General features: G+C 42.0%; 1 protein-coding gene across 1 annotated transcript in view; it reads left to right on the forward strand.

Moving 5' to 3' along the window:
- Positions 1–18,419, forward strand: part of PROK2 (prokineticin 2) — a 364,017-nt gene extending 345,598 nt beyond the window's left edge. The window contains 5 exon segments of the mRNA XM_070455666.1: positions 6,112–6,302; positions 9,655–9,780; positions 16,585–16,599; positions 16,601–16,642; positions 18,216–18,419. Coding sequence (XP_070311767.1) covers positions 6,207–6,302; positions 9,655–9,780; positions 16,585–16,599; positions 16,601–16,642; positions 18,216–18,320 — 384 coding nt within the window. The 5' untranslated portion in view covers positions 6,112–6,206 and the 3' untranslated portion in view covers positions 18,321–18,419.
- The last annotated feature ends 3,458 nt before the right edge of the window (positions 18,420–21,877 follow it).

Raw genomic sequence — 21,877 nt, forward strand, 5'->3', positions numbered from 1 at the left:
CTCAGTCGTGTCCGACTCTTTGCGACCCCGTGGACTACAACACACCAGGCTTCCCTGTCCATCACCAACTCCCAGAGCTTGCTCAAACACAAGTCCATCCAGTCAGTGATGCCATCCAACCTTCTCATCCTCTGTCGTCCCCTTCTCCTGCTGTCTTCTATCTTTCCCAGCATCAGAGTCTTTTCCAGTAAGTCAGTTCTTCACATCAGGTGGCCAAAGTATTGGAGCTTCAGCATCAGTCTTTCCAATGAATATTCAGGACTGATTTCCTTTAGGATTGACTAGTTGGATCTCCTTGTTGTCCAAGGGACTCTCAAGAGCCTTCTTCAAAAGCATCAATTCTTCAGTGCTCAACTTTCTTTATGGTCCAACTCTCACATCCATACATGACTCCTGGAAAAACCGTAGCTCTGACTAGACAGACCTTTGTTGGCAAAGCGAGGTCTCTGCTTTACTGTGCCGGGGCAGTTGTGCACTTATCAGGGTGGTTGGAAGAAGCCTCCTTGAGGTAAGGATTGAGCAAACACTTGAAGGACTCAAGTCAGTTGTGTTCCTGCCTACTGCAAGGAAGTGCAGCCCTGACAAAGAGAAGTTTCAGACAAAGTTCCCAGTGTGGGACCCTGCCTATTGTTCTTGGAACCTCGAGGAGGCCCGTGCGGCTGGAGCAGAGCTGGCAGGAAGACACTCAGTCATCGTATCATTGTAGTAGATGAAGCAAAGACCTAAACTCTCTGTGAAGGGACCAGAAACCACTGCAGGGTTTTGAGCAAAAGGTCTGACTTAAAAGAAGAGTTGAGGCAGCTGGGGGGATGATGGGATGTAGAGGGCAAGAGTGAGACCAGGAGGCTAGTCAGAAGGCAATGCCAGTCATCCAGGCTGGAGATGATGATGGCTGCAAACAAGAAGGGTGGCCACGACAGAGGGCAAAGTGGTCAGATTCCAGACGGATTGGACATGGTGTGTGGGAGAAAGAGAAGCTCAAGTATGCACCAAGGTCATCCTCGGAAAGACAGAGTTGCCGTCAATAAAAGAGGTTCAGGGTGGGGACCACAAGGAGATCGGTTGGTACTGGACAAGCGCCTTCTTTTCAAAAGCTACTTGTCATGCCTGGTCACACTTATGTTTTCCTCTTCCCTGGCCTTATTCCCTTCCCTTCCTTACATGGAGAGTAAGATCCTCAGTGTTCCCTACATAAGGCTCTGCATTGGGTCCCTGCTCCCTCTCTGACTTCACGTTTATACTAGATTTCCCATTAGGCTTGTTCTTTGGGCCACACTGGCTTCTCTTTAGCTCCCTGCATGTGGATACTCTTTCCGGTCTCCAGTATAAGCAATTCTTCTGCCTGGAATGCCCAGCCGTTCTCCCGCCCTGAACCTCCTGCCGCCTTCATTTATCTCAGTTAAATCCTGTTCAAGCTTCGGGTCTCAGCTTTGACACCATTACTTTAAGAAAACCTCCAGGTCTCCCCATGTGCTCTCTCCCAATGCACTCCCATCTACTTCCTGTTATTATATAATTGTATAATTATTTGATTCATGTCTTCTTCCCACTAGACTGTACATTTCCAGGCAGCTGGATTCACATGTTTTGCTCACCACTGTACCTCCAGTGCCTTGTACAATATTTACATTTAGTAAGTACTTAGTAGAGGTCTGTTGAATGAATGAATTACAGCTTTCCATCCACCTAAAAGAATATATCAGCTTATACGTTAATTTTTTCCAGAGTGTTTTCAGGATATTATAGCATAGGGTGGAGAAGGCAATGGCAACCCACTCCAGTACTCTTACCTGGAAAATCCCATGGACGGAGGAGCCTGGTGGGCTGCAGTCCATGGGGTCGCGAAGAGTCGGACACGACTGAGCAACTTCACTTTCACTTTTCACTTTCATGCATTGGAGAAGGAAAGTGCAACCCACTCCAGTGTTCTTGCCTGGAGAATCCCAGGGACGTCAGAACCTGGTGGGCTGCCGTCTATGGGGTCGCACAGAGTCAGACACGACTGAAGCGACTTAGCAGCAGCAGCAGCATAGCATAGGGATATTGAACTTGAAAAAACACAAAAGAAATAATACATTATCACTTATAATAATTATTAATATAATTTAAAGTTCATTATGTTTATTACCAAGCCCAAGCTCATACTGTTTGGTGCACGACAGGCCAGTAGATTGAGAGACCAGTTGTTGGGGTAAAGAATAGTGACTTTATTTGGAAAGTCAGCAAACAGAAAAGATGGTGGACTTTGTCACAAAGAACCCTCTTGCCTGAGTTAGAATTTAGGCTTCTTTTATACTAAAAGGGGAGGAAGTAATTTCAAACATTTCCTGATTCCGGTCAGCCTCCAGAGGAGATAAGTTAATTTCTCCCTGCAGTCATCCATGGGTGGGCCTGGTCAGGATGTTTCCTGTGAGCTAAAGAAAGGTATTTCAGCTGATACTCATTACCTGCGAAGCAGGGTTCCCAGAGATGAACCATCATGTATGTATGTGTGTGTATCAGTCCCTCAATCATATTTGATTCTTTGCGACCCCATGAACTGTAGCCCATCAGGCTCCTCAGTCCATGGGATTCTCCAGGTAAGAATACTGGAGTGGGCTGCTATTTCCTTCTCCAGGGGATCTACCCAACCCAGGGATCGAACCCAGGTTTCCTGCATTGCGGGCAGACTCTTTACCATCTGAGCCACCAAGGAAGCCCTTTATGTTTAGTTTAAACTTACAGATGACATCCCTTTAGTGGTTAGCTTGTAATAGAATACAAAGGTTTTCCCCTATTACATGCTCATTAAAGAGAACAAACCACAAATGGTCCCTTTCCTGTAAAATATGGAACTGCTCACCAGTTTCTGGTCCTCAGAAAACAGAGGGTATTACAGACTCACATTCATTGTCTGTCCCTTGAAGACAGACTAAGTCTTTTTTTTTTTTGGCAGTAAAACATGAGCAGAAATGATTTATGCCAATTTCAGACAGAGGCTTTTTTTTTTTTTTTTTTCCCCCAGATGGAGGCATTTGAGAGCTGGTGTGCATCCCTCAGGTGGCTCAGTGGTAAAGAATCTGCCTGCCAGTGCAGGAAGAGCAGGTTCAGATCCCTGGGTTGGGAAGATCTCCTACAGTAGGAAATGGCACTCTACTCCAGGATTCTTGCCTGGGAAATTCTACGGATAGAGGAGCCTGGCGGGCTACAGTCCATGGGGTCACAAACAGCTGGACACGACTGAGTACACATGCATTGTGCACCCTTCCAGCCTCCCTCGCCCGGAATAGAAACTTATTCTGTCACAGTTTTGGAGGCTGAAAGTCCAAAATCAAGAAGTCAATGAGACTATGCTTCTTCTGAAGGCTCTAGGGGACCATCTTTTGTTGCCTCTTCCTGGCAGCTGTTGGTGACCCCTGGTATTTCTTGACTTGTACATGCATTACTCCAGTCTCTGCCTCCAGCTTGACTTGGCCTTCTCCTTGTGTAGCTTTGTGTCCAGGTATCCCTCTTCTTTCTCTTATAAGGACACCAGTTGTTGGATTTAGGATTTAATCTAATCTGGTGGGCAAGACAGAAAAAACTGTTGGCTGAAGTTGTCAGAGAATACCAAAGGCTAACACTTACTAGGAGGCTATGCTTAACAGGGCTCATGGTATGTTCTAAAGACTGTGCTAAGCATGTTATAGGTATTATACTCTTTAAACCCCATGGAGGTTGTTTACCATGAGACTGGTATTTTTATCCATTTTACAAGTGAGAAAACAGCTTGCCCACGGGTCACTGAGAATTCCAATCCAGCTCAGTCTAATTTACAATCCTGAGGTCTATGGACTTTTCTGTGTTGCTCCTTCAATTCACCTGTTCCTTTGATGGTCTGCTAGACAATAGGAATCTAGATTCTGAACTACACAAAGTTTGCTTTTCTTTCTATATCCCAAGGTTGCATTGATCATGTGGCAAAATTAACAATTAGAAGGAGGATAGAATAGTCAAACTACTCTTCAATTTCTATTTCAACAATGGCTTCCCTAACTGATTTTTATGAATTAGTTAAACTCAGCTTTCCATCTTTCCTTTTATAAGATGCAACCAACTTTCAGACTTCAATTTTTTAACTTGGCCATGGATGCAAAGATCTGTCATATCAGAGGCCTTCATTTCTCCTCTAAGCATTAAAGCAATTAGAAGAAACAGCAGGATCAAAAGAATCAACATGAAACCAAACCAACCCTAATTTTAAGTGTTTCCAACTTTGTTTCAAAACATCTTTATGAGGATTGTTTTCCAAAAAGCAGTGTATGAAGCCTTCTATTTTTGAAAACTGACTTTACTATAGAGACATAGCCTGTTTTTTATGCCTGGAGAAGCAGGGAATACCCAAGCTGGCATTCAGCAGTAACAAATATAAATTAGACCATTAAAAAAAGTTGTAGGAATGTTAAAATCCATGTTGACTGGTTTTTACATTTACCTGGCAGCATTCCCATGCTACCATTGGCATGGAGATTGGAAAATGAAACTTTCCATCAATCTGTCACTTGCTACTGTTTCCACTTACTTTACCGTGAATCCAATTTTTAAAATTTTTTAATGTTAAAAAAAAGTTTGATGCTTTTTTGTTTTCTCTTTAAAGACATTTCTCAAACATAAAAACACTCATGAAAAGAGTTTTTAAAAATCAGTCAAAGATTTAGTTATCCAAATACTCAGCTGTTTAACATTCGGATAATTGCCTTTTTAAATTTTTTTTTCCACATTTAGTCTGAATGCTTTGGCATGGGGGGAGCCCCACAGTCTGAAAGTAACTTTGTCCTGGCTCTCCCCACTGCATTTATTATAGAAACTGGAAGACACATCTGCTTTTCAACAGGGCCAGGGAAAGCTGAGGTTTCAAGGAATAAAGTCGAGCTTCCCAGAACTTTGGTGGAAACAAGTTTGGCATGGTCACACCTCGGTATTCTCGAAAGAATTTCCTTGAGGATAAACCCGCTGAGATTCTTGAAGCTAGACTCGAGGTCACAATGGAAGGGGAAGCTCTCACTGGTCCTCTCATTGGGGTCCTAGAAACCAGTAGGTACTCAAGTCATGTTTACACAAATGAACGAATCCCAGTAACGTCGTATTGCATCTTATAAAGACTGAAAGATGATTATCTTGGACTGGAAAGTAAGAGAGCTGCCTACCTGGAGCGTAAGGTGCCTCAGGCTGGCATCCGGAGCTTGGCGATCTCATTTCGCTTTGGCATCATCCTGAAGTGCTCTGCCTGAAGCTGGCGCGACGTTAAAGGGAAGAAATGAATGCGAGGAACATCAGAGAGCAGAGGGTAGGGAACAGATGTGAGGAGAAAGGGAGGCCAGTCCTTGAAATGAAAGAAAGAAATTAGACTCCCACAGCTGGAAGGACAAGTCCCTCAGTGTCGTCAGGGATGTGGGATGAGGGGTTAAGTTTGCCCTCCGTAACCCTCATGTTTCCCACGGTTCCAGGTTGTTTGCTGCCTGTCTTTTTAGTTCCTGGACCCTAAGGACAAACCGAGTGGCAGTAGGTGGCGTACAGAAATTAATACATCGAGCGGCTTTTGGCACCTCCCGTCCTGCTCCCCCGGTGTGTCCACAGCGCCCAGCAGTTTTGTGCTGCTGCTGCTGCTAGGTCACTTCAGTCGTGTCCGACCCTGTGTGACCCCATAGACGGCAAGCCCACCAGGCTCCCCCGTCCCTGGGATTCTCCAGGCAAGGACACTGGAGTGGGTTGCCATTTCCTGCTCCAATGCAGCACCTTTGCAGGCACTCCCTAAACATCTGGAGAGCAAATGAGCTGCAAGTTTGCAGCGCTGAGTACGTGGAGCTGGGGAAACCAGGACAGCAGAGGGGGTGTCTCCGACCACAGAAGACGTGCGGGCGCGTGCGGAAGGCAGTGAGGGCGCGAGGCAAGGGGCTGGCCGCGGGCCGGGCGCCGCGCGGGAGGCGCTGCCTGCGTAGCGCCCGGAGTGGGGGCGCCCGGCACCATGGCGACACGTGGAGCCGGGACAGGCGGGTGGGGGCGGGGGTGTGCCCGCGCCGTGTCCCCCGCGCGTGCGGCAGGCCGGGCGGCTGCGTGAGTCACGTCGGGGCTCCCCTTTATAACCGCCGGCAGGATCGCGAGAGTGGCCAGTCCGGCACTCCGCGTTCGGTGCTCCAGCCCGCGCGTCCCCAACGGTCCCCCAACAGCCGCCCAGGCCCGAGGGTGCCATGAGAAGCCCGCGCTGCGCCCGCCTGCTGCTCCTGCTGCTGCTGCTGCCGCTGCTGCTCACGCCTCCCGCCGGCGACGCCGCGATCATCACCGGGGTAAGCGGCCGGGGCGCACCTGTCCACCCGCGGTGCGCGCCCTCCTCGTGCCGCGGGGTCGTGGGGGCGGGAACCGAGCGGGAGACGGGGTGAGGACCGCGACCCGGAGGTGGGGGCGCGGGAGGGTTATCCCGGACCGGGTCACCTGCCCCACTCGCCCCTTGGAGCGCCTGGAAAAGTGCCCTGATCGCTAAGCAGCGGACAGCCAGGACATCAGGCGCGCCCTGGAAGACGTGACTACAGCCGCTCCCCACCACCTTCTCCTGCTTGCTTGCCCCTCTGGCCTCGTGTTTGGTCTTTTTTCTCTTAAGTTAGAAGAAGTTTCCTTTGGCAGTTTTCTCGAGCACTTTTTCCCGGCTTTTCCAGCCTCTGTCCTTAAAATTTAAGTGCCTTAAAATGCAAAGGGGCAAGACCCCCAGATTCTGGGAGTCTTAATTCTGCGGTTGAGGAGTTTGCTCCCCAAAGCATCCTCTGCCAAAACCCTTTGATATAACTTGGTCCAAGGTCATGAGTGCACTTTTAAAAAGCAACATGGGTCCTTTCTTCTAAGTTCCAGCGTTTTTCATTCCCCCCCCCCCCCAACATCTTGAGATTCTCCTTGTAAAAGTTTTCTGTTTCCTGCTCCTGACAAAGCACCTTCAGTGCTTTGGCTTAATTATGGAGTAGGTGACCCGGTAAATGTTTCAGTTTAGAGAGATGTCATCATTTGTGGAAGTAGGAACTAGTTCATTTCTCTCCTAGGTCCACCAACAGGTTTCTTTGTGTGCATCGGAAGGATAACTTTACAGCACAAAATGAAAATGTCTACTTTATGCCAACAATGCAGAATCGCTACCATTTCCTGATTGTTCAACTCTTAAGTCTGAAAGTATTTTACACCTCCATTAGATTATTTCAAATATCTAAGTGCACATAATAGGGTTTAAAGAAAAAACTTATATGTTTGAGATGATAGTACACAGATAATGAAATATCATTTAAATTTAAGGGAAATGTCATTGTCTTGAGAAAATTAAGCACTATTGTCTCCATGTGCTTATAGCACATTAAAAGTCCTTGTATTATAACAGTATTTGGTTACAACCAATAGATATTTGGGTTGTGGCCAAGAGATACTTAATTAATAAGTATTGTGATATTTATTAGTATAGTTTGTAGAGATTTTTACAGATATAGATGTATTTGAATAGCTTTCTCAGTCCTTGTGGTTGAAAAAAAGTTTTTACAGGTCTTTCTAATACAGGAGAATTGAAATCTGATTGGTTTTTTCCGTCTTCCCCTGCTGGCTCTTTAAATTTCTCCTAATCCTCTGAGCCCCAAATTCCTTTGTGATATAAGTATCTTTTTGTTCCATTCACAAGACAACACCATTTGAATAGATTTGCAGTGGGTTAAAGATGAAGGGCATTAAGAAACAGCTGTCTAATTAAAAATATATAAACCTATGCAAGTTATTTCCAAGGACTGAACCTGTTTTTTTTAAAAGTGAATTTTATCACATTGAATGTTTATCTGTTAAAGTTTAAACTGGGCTTATACGATTATATGTGTTCTTTTTCTTGTTGCAAATCAGTGCTAGAAAATAAAAGGATCTTTAAAAATTTCTCTAAAACAGCATGGCAACAAAGAAATACAGTTATGTTTCCATGACAGGAACCATCTGGAGTCAAATGAAAAACCTAGTAACTTATCTAGATATGTCATCTCTAGGATGTTTAAAATCCAAGTCATTGAAATTTAAGAGATTTTGACTGGATTTTGATTGTCTTATTAAAAGAGCTAGTGGGGCTTTAGAATTCCTGGTCTTGAGCATCTGCTGAAATAAAATATTGCCTAAAACCTCCACCTTGAATATTTACTTTTGGGGGGGTAGTAACGTGATTGTTTTTGAATTGCTTTATATGTCCACATAGATTTGTTAAAACTGTAATGAAAAAGATCATATAGTGAACATCTCATTTATGGAATGTAATGGCTATGTATGTGTGATTTCTGATGTTCAGATAAAAACTGGAAAAATGGAACTGTTTGTATATTTTCCTATAAATGTCCAAACACCCCAAGATGAAAATTGTAGTTTTTATCCAATATTTGTTTTAAATAGCCCAAGAAAAAATTCTAATGGGGGAAATAAATAACTCTAAAACAATATAGCTGATCACTTTAATGAAAAAATAATAAGAGTATCCCCATATATTTGTGTTTTGAGAAGTTATAGCTGTCCCCAAAACTAAGAACTGTGAAGTGTCTTAGTTGTTTCCATTAAATCTGCACTTAAATTTGTCTAAATTATAGATTTTTTAGCTTCTTACATATATAGTATAGGATGTTCTCACCTTAACACTATCAAAAGAGATTACCGAAAACCATTCAAACAAAGCATCCTATTTATGGATGGTTCTAGGAAAGAATAATAGTTCTTTGGATCTATTTTCATGCAAATAAGCTTACACTTCATTATTTACTTCTGTTTAGTCAAGTGAGGAAATTCCTCCATAGTTGATTCTTTGATTATATGTATTTACAATTTTTATATTAGGAACAAGTGTCTTGAGTAATCACTGTTGATAATTGCATCTGTCACTTGTATTTCTGAATCTGATGGATCTCATAGAATAGTTTCATTAATCTTATATTGTACACATATGTATACCCTAAGGCAATAATTTCTTTTTTGCAGGTTACTCACCCGAAAAAAAAAGAGTAACATAAGGCAAAAGTATTGGTCTGCCCATTCTCAGCCTATGAAATTTCTTTCTTTCAAAAGGAATGGTGAAAATCAAGTCAGAGGTGTGAGAAACGTCAAATCTCATGAACCAAAATGCAAATATTTGAAAGAGAAAATGAGTTATACTTTTAAATTTACATCGGAATCTTTGTGGATCTGGAGAATTTCATGATAGTTTTAGAGACTATTTAAATCTCTTTTTACAATTGGGCCCACTTTATTCTACAATTAATAGTTATAGAATCTGTGGTTCGATTTATGTAGTTCCTAATGGCTATGTATGGTAAAAGACCAATATAAACTCCTTCAAGTTCAAAGCTGTTTCATCCATAAAGCACTAGAAAAAGAGAGCTAATTTTGTTTTTTGAAAAGTGTTGGGGTTTAAAATTTTCATAATGTATGGGCCATTATTTAGGATTTTTTTTTTCCACCAAGTGCGAAAATCTCCTCTGATCAGATTTTATTGTAAATATGTTCAAATAAATGATTACAGTTTTTTTTTAATATGTCAGATTATTAAAATCATAGCTGTGGGATATTAAAAGGGCTTTTTTTTTAAACTGCTAATTTTAGCCTGAGTTGTTCTGATTATCTTTATTTATCTGTTTGTTTATTACATTTCAGGCCTGCAAAAATGACCCCCAGTGTGGTGAAGGCATGTGCTGTGCTGTTAGTATCTGGGTTAAGAGCATACGGATTTGCACGCCGATGGGCAAAGTGGGAGACAGTTGCCATCCCATGAGTCATAAAGTTAGTATATATGTGTTCTTGTTGGTTCTCTTACACTTCAGTTACTCAGCTCCAAGCAAGGCCTCTATGACATGAAGCGTGCTAGAAATTGGAAATCAGAGAAGATGAAGTGGAACACCTCTTCCATTCTCCTCTCCATTTCCATCTGAGAGAACTGAATTCTTACCATCCTTATTTAATTGATCATTTACTCATCTTTGTTCTCATGGCATTAGAAACATTTCATAAAAATAATTTGAAACACTGAATTTTGCTTAACAGTTTTAGGATATAAATATATATTACCTTTGGATATATGAATATATTTTATATCCTAAAAGACTATTTATGTATATATATTACCATTTATATTATATACATATATATGTGTATATATAAAATACTGTGTATGCTTCTTTGGTGAAATAAGAATATGAAAGCTCTTTAAAAAAGTTTTAATGTCAGACCTACTGAAAAGGCAGAAGCACATAAGTTTGTGCTTTGGGTTTTGTAGAAAATGATCCATGATGTAATCACTCTTGTATTTTAGTTTGAAAGTCCTACATTTTGACTCTCTCCACAGGATGCAGTGTTCACAACCCTGGAGATTCATGATGTTAACCTTCCCAATTTATTCTACTGTCTAACAGCTCAATATCACAATGACCTAAACAGCATTTTTGGAAAGTTATTGACAGGACGTGGCAAGAGTGACGGCAGGGTGGGCTGGGACTGCAGAGGTTGTGTCCTAAGGCATTGCAGACCCTCCTGTCTGCAGGGGCCAGGGTGCTGTGAGGGACTTCTGCAAGTGGGTGGGTGGCAGGTAGGAGGGAGCAGAGAAGTCTGTGGAGCCTGGAGAATCCGTGTCCTTCAGATACAGAACATTTGAAACCCGGTATGGTTCCAGCCAGATCCCCCAGGCGTGCCAGGCTGCAGGTGCCTTGCTCTTCTTGGGCCGTCAGTACATCCTCACTTCCCAGCAGTTGCGTGGGGTCCAGGGTGCAGGGGTGGGCGGGACGTGGCACGTGTGTGCTGGAGGACACATCCCAGGCCTGGTGGCTTGTTGGAGGTAAGTTCAGTCCTCTGCAGTGTTCTCTCTACCCGTCATATCCTCTAAAAACAGGTGAAATGTTCTCAAAGCAAACTGAATTCTGCATTCTGCCGCCTTCTTTTCGCCACGTGTGGCTTAGGGTTTAAAAATTAAATGGAGCCAAATATCTTTCCTATACTCCACAGTCACAGACAGCAGCTAAGGTTTTGACTCTGTCTGAGTGAAATACGGAAATAAATTGGCTGGAGTTGCGCTCAATGCGCTGCGGTGGGGACTCTGGTTGTTTAGAGCCATCTGACGATGACCTTGGGCTCTCCCGTGGTTTCCTTGAGAAACGCTTCCTGTTGCATTGGTACCATTCCTCACTGTGGTTTGACCGCTTGAGTCGGGACTGTCATTTGTAAGCATGATATGCACCTTTTATTCCTGGCCATTTTGAGACAGGAAAGGTTTCAAAACCGTTAGTTGTCTGGCTCTGTGCCAAGCCACTAACCCCATTCCCCTTGGTGGGGGAGGGGGTGGGGAGGTGAAGCCTGCCCAGCCGCCTTTGGCATTGGTCTCAGTTTTTTTCATCAGCCTTATCCAACGCGAGTCATCTTTTGTCCATGGGAGTCGCTGTCGCTTAAGAGTTGATTCTTAATTCACTGTTCTTTCAGAATTAGTTGTCTTTGTACATTGTTAGTATAACCTCGGATGCCCCAGCTGGTTTGCTAAAACAAGTCAAGAATGGCACATTCTGGGCAACTATTTTTGTACAAATAGCGATACTAGTTGCCACTTGCTGTATGCCATGATGCACCAGATCCTTGATATGATACTAAATGTTGTGATTCTCATTGAATACAACAAGTCTGTGAAGTAAGGTTTGGTTTCCTCCCATCCTTTGCACAACATTCAGCTTCACAGGGGCTCAGTATGTGGCTGAGGTCCCAAGGCGATAGGTCAGAGAATAGGCTCTGGATTTCGCTCTGCCCATCACTCCATGGGCATCTACTTCGGTGAAAGCTGTGGTCATGTTTAATTTGAACTTTTTTTCAGGGCAGTTAACCCAGATGGGTTTATGTAGGGAAGATGCTCCCTGAGTTGACACGTAATAGTCCAGGGTTGAAATTTGTCTCATCCTGTAGTTCCGATGAGGTTTCCAAATATTGAGATATTTTGACAAGAGAACCAGATTCTGTTTTCCTGGTTCCTATAGTTTCTAGTTCAGATTTAATGCAAAGTCAGTTTTGAAAGAAAACAAAATCGTTCTCCTGCCATAAACCCAGGAGCATGTCTGTGCTGTGTTTTTAATCACACTTTTGATAAAAAAAAGTCTATGATAACAGATTATGGTTTTCATAGTAAAATTAAGTGATAAAAGAACTGAAAGTACTGAAAAAGTAAGATTTTAATGTCAGATCTAAACTTACCCCCATTCAGATGTCCACTTAAACCATGTTTTTAGACCTCAGTATTACAGCTGTTCATATTGGTTATTTTACTGCCTTGAAAATACATTTTCATAGGTGATTTCAATAACATAGTTCTTGTCCCAGAGTTGTTACTTGTTCTGAGTGAAATTAACTTATCCTGGTGAAAACCTAGTTCTTCCAGAGTGTCTTTCAGCTATATTCTATTCAAAACAACTAAAAAAAATTTTTTTTAAATAAATATGTCCTGGTGAGACTCCACTCTAAAGTTTTACAGTTCATTAGTAGATGGTAAAAATATAGATGGACGCTGTATAAAAGTTCTTTTAAATGTGATGTGCTCATTACGTTCCCCCCTCCATTTTCTTTTTGTCTTCTAAAAAAAAAATAGATTAGCTCTGATTGTGGTCACAGGGGTTGGTGTATTAAAAATACAAGACTGTGAATAGGTGAGGACTATACCTGCTCTAATTTTAAACTTTCTATTCTGGTTTCACTTAGACATTAGCCACTGATATTATTTTGATAAAGTGAACAGTATTTGATGAATGAAATTAAGACCTATAGGTAGATACTATTGAATTCATTTTACTATTTTGTTTCTGATGTATCAATTAATTAGACAGTTTAGATACTCCTAGGCTAAATTTTGTAATTGTAAAATTTTTAACTTCACATTTCATCATTCAAAAATAGAATAAAATATGTCTACTTGAAAGGAATAGGATGCATGCTTTCTAAACACATTTTTAGGCAGATAGTAGTTATAACATGTATTGATTTTTTTAACAACTCATTTTTAATAATTAAGAGTGCATTATTAAATCACATATCTATTGGGAACACTTTGCTGTTTAAGAAACACTAGTTTCTATTTGTACCCACACTTTTATTAACAGAGCTTACAAAGGTTAGTCATGTCCATCTGATACTGTTTACTCAGGGGCTTTAGAAGTTTAAAATTATGTGATGAGTACTTTTGGTTTTTTATTTTTGTTTTTGAGTTGCACTTTAAAACTTGACTAATACATTTTCCTTTTCTGAAGAAAATAATTTCCAATTAGCAACAGGACTTCTGAGCCTGGACTCTTGACATTTTAGACTGGATGACTCTTTGTTGTGGGGTGGCCCTGGGCATTGTTGGATGTTTACTAGGATCCCTAGTCTCTACCGGCTAGATCCCATAGAACCCCATGCCAGCTATGACCTCCAGAATGGTCTCTAGATGTCCCCCTGGGCATTGCAGGGGGCTGGAGTCACCCCAGGTGAGCACCACTGTCTAATACTTCATTTACTTAGCCTTACAAGACAGAGCATAGGAGATCCAGCATCTTCACCTTCTAGGGAACTTATCAGCACACAGCTTCTCTTGCCGTCATCCACACGGTGCTGGTGGCTGCCACTCATGATTGCCAGGATGCGTTTGTGTGTCAGGGGGGCCCTTTGACCCACAGAAACTACTTATTTCTTACATATCTTTTATGCCCCTCTAGTCCCAGAGACTCAAGGTTCCCCAACTCAAGTCCAGTTCCATACAACCGAGGAGGCTGGCCCACCACTCCCTGTTTTTCTTTATTTTTTCTGGGGACACAGTGCAGTGGGAGGCCCAGGTCTGTGTCAGGCCCACTTCCTTCAGCACAGGCCCTAGTTTAACGTGATGCTCACGGGAAGGCGAGAGATTGATAATTGTATATTTAGGGTTCTGAGAATATATGTGCTGTGCCAAGTTGCTTCAGTTGTGTCCGACTCTTTGCGACCTTATGACTGTAGTCTGCCAGCTTCCTTGTTCATGGGATTCCCCAGGCAAGAATACTGGAGTGAGTTGCCATTTCCTTCTCCAGGGGATCTTCCCCACCCAGGGATTGAACCCACATCTCTTACATCTCCTGCATTGGCAGGCAGATTCTTTACCAGTAGTGCCACCTGAGAAGCCATGAGAATGTATGCCTATTCCCAAAAGGAAAAAAAACTATATTAGAAGAAAGCATACAGTGGTACTCCTCATAGCTATTAAAACCAGAAACTGTGGGAATATGGGATTTGTCAGTTTTATTTTATGTACTTTTATACCATTTGAATTTTTTTTGAACTATATACTTCTATTGATAAGGTGGTAACAAAACCAGTTTTATTAAGGAAAAATATTATTGGGCCAGTGTTTTTTATGTCACGTGACAGCTTTTCTTAAAGTATCCCATTGTGTTTCCTTCTTTAACACAATCAACTCTGTTTTGAGAGATAGCAAATAATATTTTGGTTTCATATCAGTGCTGTTTTCTCTTTAAAAATGCTGCAAATGTATTGGGCATCATGCCTTCTCAAGAGTGCTGAAGGTTCTGCCTTGGTAACTCCTAGAATTTGCTGATGGGAAATCGATAGTATTAGAAACATTGGCTTGAGTGGGTAGTTGATTCTAAAGTAAACCCTCACATTGGTACTGAATGATTAGCTCCTTGGCTGTATTTGTTTATCTAAAGATGCATATTCTGTGAACACTTTCTTGTGCATGTGTGACTGTCAAACAGCTACTAGGCTTGCCATACATGAATGTAGAAATAGCAGTGAATGGGCCAGTCAAGAAATTGGCAGATATCTACGGGGTGTTCACCGTGTCAGCAGTTGTTGTCTGTGTGATGGAGAGCACGTAGATGGAGGAGAAAACTGCTACAGGCTGGTCCAGTGTAGAAAACCTCGGGTGAGGGAGGGAAAAACACAGACTGGATCTTGAAAAAGGATAAATATAAGGAAAGGGCACCCAGGGATAAAGGAACCTGCCAGTCTAACCATTGTGTTAAATTGAGTTGCAGCAAATCTAGGTTGATGTTTACACAGTCATGATGCCCTGGGTAAGAAAAAGAATAATAGACATTTTTGAAGGTTTCACAAAAACACATGACCTTGAGAACACATTGCCAGGGCCCCTCCTAGACCCTGGAGGGACCCTACATAAGCACGAGCCTTTGGTTTCTGAGTTTGGTGCCAGGCAGGGGGATTCAGGATGAAGGTGGAGCCCCAGGACCTGAGAAGGTCACCTCTTTACCCCCCAGGGAGGTCACAGCCTATGGTGGGATTAGGGTAGAGACAAGCATTTGAACATATATTTTTGAGTGTGTCCTTTGTACCAGGCTGAGTGTTATGCACTCAGAACTAAAAGATTCCCTCTTCTTCCCAGGGCCTGGAGTCTGGGCCTGGTGGTATTTGGAAGAAGATGGAGATGGGTTTGACTGTGACATGTTCCTTTTGTGGCTTGATGACCTCGGTCAGGTGTGTCGCTTCCCCTCATGAGGAAGTCACTTAGCTTGTGTCACAGGGAGATAGAAATCTGGCATCCAGCTTTAACATGACATTCAGACATCATGCCTTTCTGTGGCCTGGCCTGTGGCAGGCTGCCGGTGAGAGTTATTTTCTCTTTCCTGCTGCTTTTGCTGCTGAGAACCCACGTGGCAGGCCCAAGAGTGACCGCAGTGTCGAGGTGCACAGAGCATCAGTCTGAAGCCTTGAGTTCTTAGTAGCTGAAACTGTCTTACTACGCATCTGTCATTGATGTGACACTCCGTGTTGGGCAGAGACCTTTCTTGTTTGACTCATCGCTGCATCCTCAGTACCTAAAACAGGGCCTGATGTGCTGGTGACACGCAGGCAGTGTCTGTTGAATGAATGAATAGAAGACGCCTGGTGGGTCTTCTCCATGTGGAGCAGTTTGACATGCTTGTTACAGGTAGCACTCACTTTTTCCAGGCTCCCGTTCCTTGCTGCCTGTGTTTGTTTCTCTCAACCTTGGCACTGTTGACATTTGAGAACAGGTGATTCTTTGCCATGGGGAAGGTCCCTTGAGTTGTAGGATGTTTGGCAACATCCTTGGCCTCTATCCACCAGATGTCCCCTCCCTTCACTGTGACACAGAAAAATGGCTCTGGACATTGCCAGCCATCTCCTGGGGCAGCCTCACCCCAAATGGAGAACCACTGGCTCATGCAGTAGTTTGGGGCTCAGTGAAAGGAATCTCTCAAAATCTCTAGGTCAAAGTCATGAGTTGTTATGTCTCATGCCATCCACTTGGAATTGTCCAAGCCATTCCTGCTGCCCCCACCTCCTCTGATATATATATTCTCAGTGGCAATGAATGAGCCAGCCTTCCATGGACCCTCTGACACACACAGTGACAGAACCATTCTAGCCCGTGTCTGCGTGGGACCCACGGCCACGTGCCCCCATGTGGACACCGCCCTTAGAGCCTTGAAAGTAAGGCTCTCACAAAAGGACAAAGAACTGGGGTGTCCTGCCTGTTCACCACGTGCCATCCCCACCCGCCTACCCTTCCCTTTGATTTATTGACCTCAACCATCTCCCTGGCCCTTCCAGAACCATTTTGGAAATTGGAAGGCAGGAAAGAAGAAAGAGGAAGAGAAGAAAGGAAAAGGTAAGGAGAACATGAGCATGGTAGCATCCAAAGATGATGCCCAGAACAATTAGCCTTGACCATTGTTGAACACCCATAGAATTGGGTCCATCCAATCAATTCAACCTGGAAATAAGGTTAGAATGGTTCTGCCACTGTCTGCATCTGCCACTGTCTGCAGATAGCCTTTTTTTTTTCCCATTTATTTTTATTAGTTGGAGGCTAATTACTTTACATCATTACAGTAGTTTTTGTCATACATTGAAATGAACCAGCCATGGATCTACACGTATTCCCCATCCCAGTCCCCCCTCCCACCTCCCTCTCCACCCGATCCCCCTGGGTCTTCCCAGTGCACCAGGCCCATGTTCAGCCTTTTGTTTGATGCAGAAAGAAATGATTTAGAAGGCATCTGGAAGATGCATCTCAAGATTTTCTTTGTAAGGATAGATCACTGAGGTGGGGTAGCCTCTTTTGGAGGAATAGAATAGAAAATGCGCTAGAATGACACCAAAGGAAGCATTTGAGCTGGGAAGCAGGAAGGATGCATTTCTGTGCCATGTGTGAACTGTGGAAGGATCCCCTGAAGGCATGAGATTGCAATAGTTCTCCTCTCTAACATTACCCTCAATCGGGTAATTTGCCATCTCATTTCATTAATATCAACCACTTGCAGGCCTAGAGTTAAACTTTCTCCCTATCACTTGTAAAGCAGGCAGATTCTTGAGAGGGCACCTTTCCTATGGGAAGAAAAGGGGTTTTTGCTGTTTGCCTCTAGAAAGCATACATGTTTTTTGAGTTCTTCACTTGCCCCTGGCACAGAGAACAGCCACACCAGTTGCTAGCTGACCCTCCTCCACCTAGCTTCACCCAAGGCACAAGCAGGTTCTTAGAAACAGCAACTGAACTGTGCTTGGGGTGAGAGCGACCTTTCACTGCTGGCTCTCCCTGCCTGAGGTTTGCTCTGTTGCATTTCTGCAAATCAGGCTACCTCCTTCCCTGATTTTGTTGGCTTGCAGGAACTCAGTTCCCTGACCAGGGACTGAACCCAGGCCATGGCAGTGAAAACACCAAATCCTAACCACTAGACTGCCAGGGAACTCCCTCACATCTTTGCACAAATGGATGAATTTATACATTTCTCGTCATCAGTGAATTTTTATTTGCTCATTGTATTCATGTGGTTGTGCCCATAAAGTTATGTTCTCTTCAAGGAGCTTCAGGAGCAGGACACTCTTAAAAAAAAACTAAATGAGAAAATGTAAAAGACAGTGTAGCTTGCTGATTAAAAGATTGGTCCTTCAGGTCCATTTGCCAGCCAAACTTCAAGTTCTGGATATGTGACCTCAGGCAAGTTCCTAACCTCTCTGTGCCTCCGTCTCTCATCTATAAGATGGGTGTGATTAAAGTATTAGCCATTTTCACAGAGTGGTTGTAAGGATACAAAAGGATAATACATGAACATAGATGCTGTTGTTTGAGGAACAGTTAATATTTAATAAACACTAATTTATTAATCAAAGAAATTCCTTAAGAATAGTTTTTTTTTTTTTTAACATTTCCTGCTCTAACTCAGTTTTCTTTTTTATTTTAGGTTCCATATATGGGGGAAAGAAAGCATCACACATGTCCATGCCTGCCCGACTTAGCCTGTTCACGGAATTCGTCTAAACGATATACTTGTTCAGCCCGGAAGTAATCACTTTAGAGGAGAAGCTTTGAATGTCAACAGCCACACGATATCTGTAAAGCCTGTTCACCTGTGATTGTGTCAAATAAATAATATGCCAGAAAGAAATGGTATTGTTTCCTCAGTTCTCTAAGTCACATTTCCCTCTTTGATTTTTAAATGATGTTGTACTTTTTTTTTTTTTTGATTGAAAGGGAATTTACATTTTGAATAGAAACATAAAGTGCAGGACATTATGGAACAGTTTTCATTTCCTTGTTTGTGTTTTCATTTGGCTTTTTTTTTTTAATGCCAATAACTCACCCATTTTCACAGAAGTGCAGAGAATACAAATTTGTTATTTTGTTACAGAAATTTTTTTCCCTTAAACATACCCTGCCTCCAGCCCTGTCCCACCACACACAAGCACAACGCACACTTGGGTCGCTTTCCTTCATTCCGCAATGAATTTTAAGACTCTCATTTTATTGTTTGGCATTTCCCTCCCTGACCGTCTAGCATTTTAAAGTGAGGATCCATATTCTTGAGCTTGCTGGCAGAATCACTGATGAGAATCAAGCTTTTTTGCCTGATACCTAAACAGTGGAAACCCTAAACTTCTAAACCCTAAACTTCTCTTATAGGGAGTAGAGACAGGGCTGCTTCTGAACTTTGGCTGAACCTGCTTATGTAAGTGGGTTTCAGGTATGCGGTTGACCAGTGTAAGGACAGAGAGAATGGGAAGTCGAATTAATTTAGTCCAGATTTATAGATTTGGAATTTTTTTAAAAAAACATTTCCAGTATGATACTACATTTATTTTTTTCCTTTTATAAAGATTTTTTAAAAACAAAAGTCTCCTAGTTAGAGATGTTCCAGAAAATGTCACTTGAAGAAGAGGTATTGATTTTAATCTGGCATAACACTAGTTACCATTTTAAAATCAGTATTAATTTGTCATTTAAACTTTATCTGTAACCCAAAGGTCTGTTGTAATGGATTGCCTGACACCCTGTCATTTGTACATACCGCTATTGCTGTGTAAAAATTCTGTATCAGAATAATGACAGTACTGTATATCATTTGATTTATTTTTAGTATTATATCCTTATTTTTGTCACAGTTGTCAGTTTTTATTACAAGTGGATTTCTATATAGCCCATATTAAAAAAAAAATAGGTAAAGACTCCAGAGTTCATAATATAGCCCTAACAGTGTGTACATTTTCCTTTTACATACAGGAAAGTTCTGTTTGCATGAGTTTTATGGTAGTACAAAAATAATGTGTAAATCGGTGAGGATTGGGGGAATGAAGGAAAATTACGACATGCATAACTGTAATCAAAATGGACTCATGGCATTTCACTGTCTTGATTCAGCAAATAGTAATAGGTATTGATCATAAGTGGTTAGACAGGGTGCTAGGTCCTGGCCTATGGCGATGCCAGTGTAGCCTGGCCTTGAAAAAACCCCAGCAAGTATTGTGAATGGATTCAAATTTGCAAATAAACAACTTCTGAAATGTGTTTAACTGACTGAAGTGGCCATGCCAACCCACTAACCCACAAGAAGTAATTGTTCATTTTATAGTCAATTTATTCAGCCAGGACTTACAGTTGCATATTATGTATAACTTTTCCCCTGGGGTAATGTGTGCTCTAAGTGTATTGAATTTTGCTGTTCTTAGTACCACACTTGGCCATAGAAGGATTATTTTTGGTTCAGTTTAGTTTGTGTTCAAGAAACATTCCTCGGTGAGTTTGTTGGAGAAAAAAAAATAGTCTTCAAGTGGAATTATGGGTGATTTTTGCTCAATTTTGCTCAGTGCTGTTTTCACATAGTGTTCAACACATCCTTTTTCATTAAGTGGTGAAAACTTGATTGGGTCAATCATCTGTTTTCCCCCAGGTTAAAAGACATGTAGCTTTTATATATACCAAGTTAATATTTTAAATCAATACCTAAAAACTTAGACTGCGTATACAGAGCCAAGAGAATGTTATGTGAATCGGGTGTAGAAAACTTAGAACTGTACCTACTGACGCACTACCATTCAAAGAAAAACAGAGCTTTGTCATTTGTTACCTCTCTCATTGGTTATTATTTTTATTGAGGAGTGTGCTGTTCTATTTGGTTATTACTTTTTAACTTGTTACCAGCACTTATCAAACAGTTGTTGCAAAAAGCTTGTGGTCATGTTTCATGGAGAGTTTTTAAAATATTTCTGTGCAAAGCACACTAAGCCTTGCGATATAAAGATGGTTTGGTGGTGCTGCTTCTTCCAGTCCCTAGGACAAGCTCTCATGGAAGTTGAAGCTTCATAGGCCAGAATTTCTAAAAGTAAGGCAAAGTGAGAATTTATGCAAGAAAACCTAAGTCAGCAACCTAGTCTGATATAAATGTTGTGAATGGATTCCATTCTTTCTAAGGTAGAAATAGATCTTATGGCAAAAGCTACTAACCAAACTCAAATGGATCTTTGGATTTCTTGGCAAAGAAACCCACTGACTTTCATGAAAACTGTTCAGCCTTTTTCTTAAGAGCAGCACTTTTAAAAAAAATTTATTTGGAGGCTAAATACTTTACAATATTGGGTTTTGCCATACACTGACATGAATCAGCCATGGGTGCACATGTGTTCCCCATCCTGAACCCCCCCTCCCACCTCCCTCCCCATCCCATCCCCCAGGGTCATCCCAGTGCACCAGCCCCAAGCGCCCTGTCTCATGCATCCAACCTGGGCTGGTGATCTGTTTCACTTATGATAATATACATGTTTCAATGCTATTCTCTCAAATCATCCCACCCTCGCCTTCTCCCACAGACTCCAAGAGACTGTTCTATACATCTGTGTCTCTTTTGCTGTCTCGCATATAGGGTCATCATTACCATCTAAATTCCATGTATATGTATTATTATACTGTATTGGTGTTTTATGTTCTGACTTACTTCACTCTGTATAATAGGCTCCAGTTTCATCCACCTCATTAGAACTGATTCAAATATATTCTTTTTAACGGCTGAGTAATATTCCATGGTGTATATGTACCACAGCTTCCTTATCCATTCGTCTGCTGATGGACATCTAGGTTGCTTCCATGTCCTGGCTATTATAAACAGTGCTGCAATGAACATTGGGGTGCACGTGTCTAACTGTAGAACCGTTTGTGCCAGAAGTGTTCCCCTACAAATCCTCTCATCTAACTGAAGATCTCTTCCTTTCCAGCATTCAGTGTAGCCTTTTGTTGGAACTTTAGCAAACCAGACCAGTGATAGATGAAACACATAAACAAACTTTATTCTTCTTTAGTTCTAACATCAGAAATCTCACCGTGGCTCTCTTTTTACTTCATTTTTTAGAAGATTATAAAGTCGGGGGCCATTTTCATGTTAAAAGCAGGATGTTTTTGCTATGCAATGAAGGTTACTGTCTAAAATTCACTAGCAACCTTTTATGAGCGTTCTGTTTCAACCTATTGCATGTATTTCAGGTAATATCCTCAGAATTAATCTTTCTTTCATTCTTTGATCCCTTCTGATTTGTTAATCCTCAGTACTCCCTTCTGCATTAAAAGGAATTGCTTTTG

The sequence above is a fragment of the Odocoileus virginianus genome, chromosome 26 (assembly GCF_023699985.2).
Source record: "Odocoileus virginianus isolate 20LAN1187 ecotype Illinois chromosome 26, Ovbor_1.2, whole genome shotgun sequence".
NCBI lineage: Eukaryota > Metazoa > Chordata > Mammalia > Artiodactyla > Cervidae > Odocoileus > Odocoileus virginianus.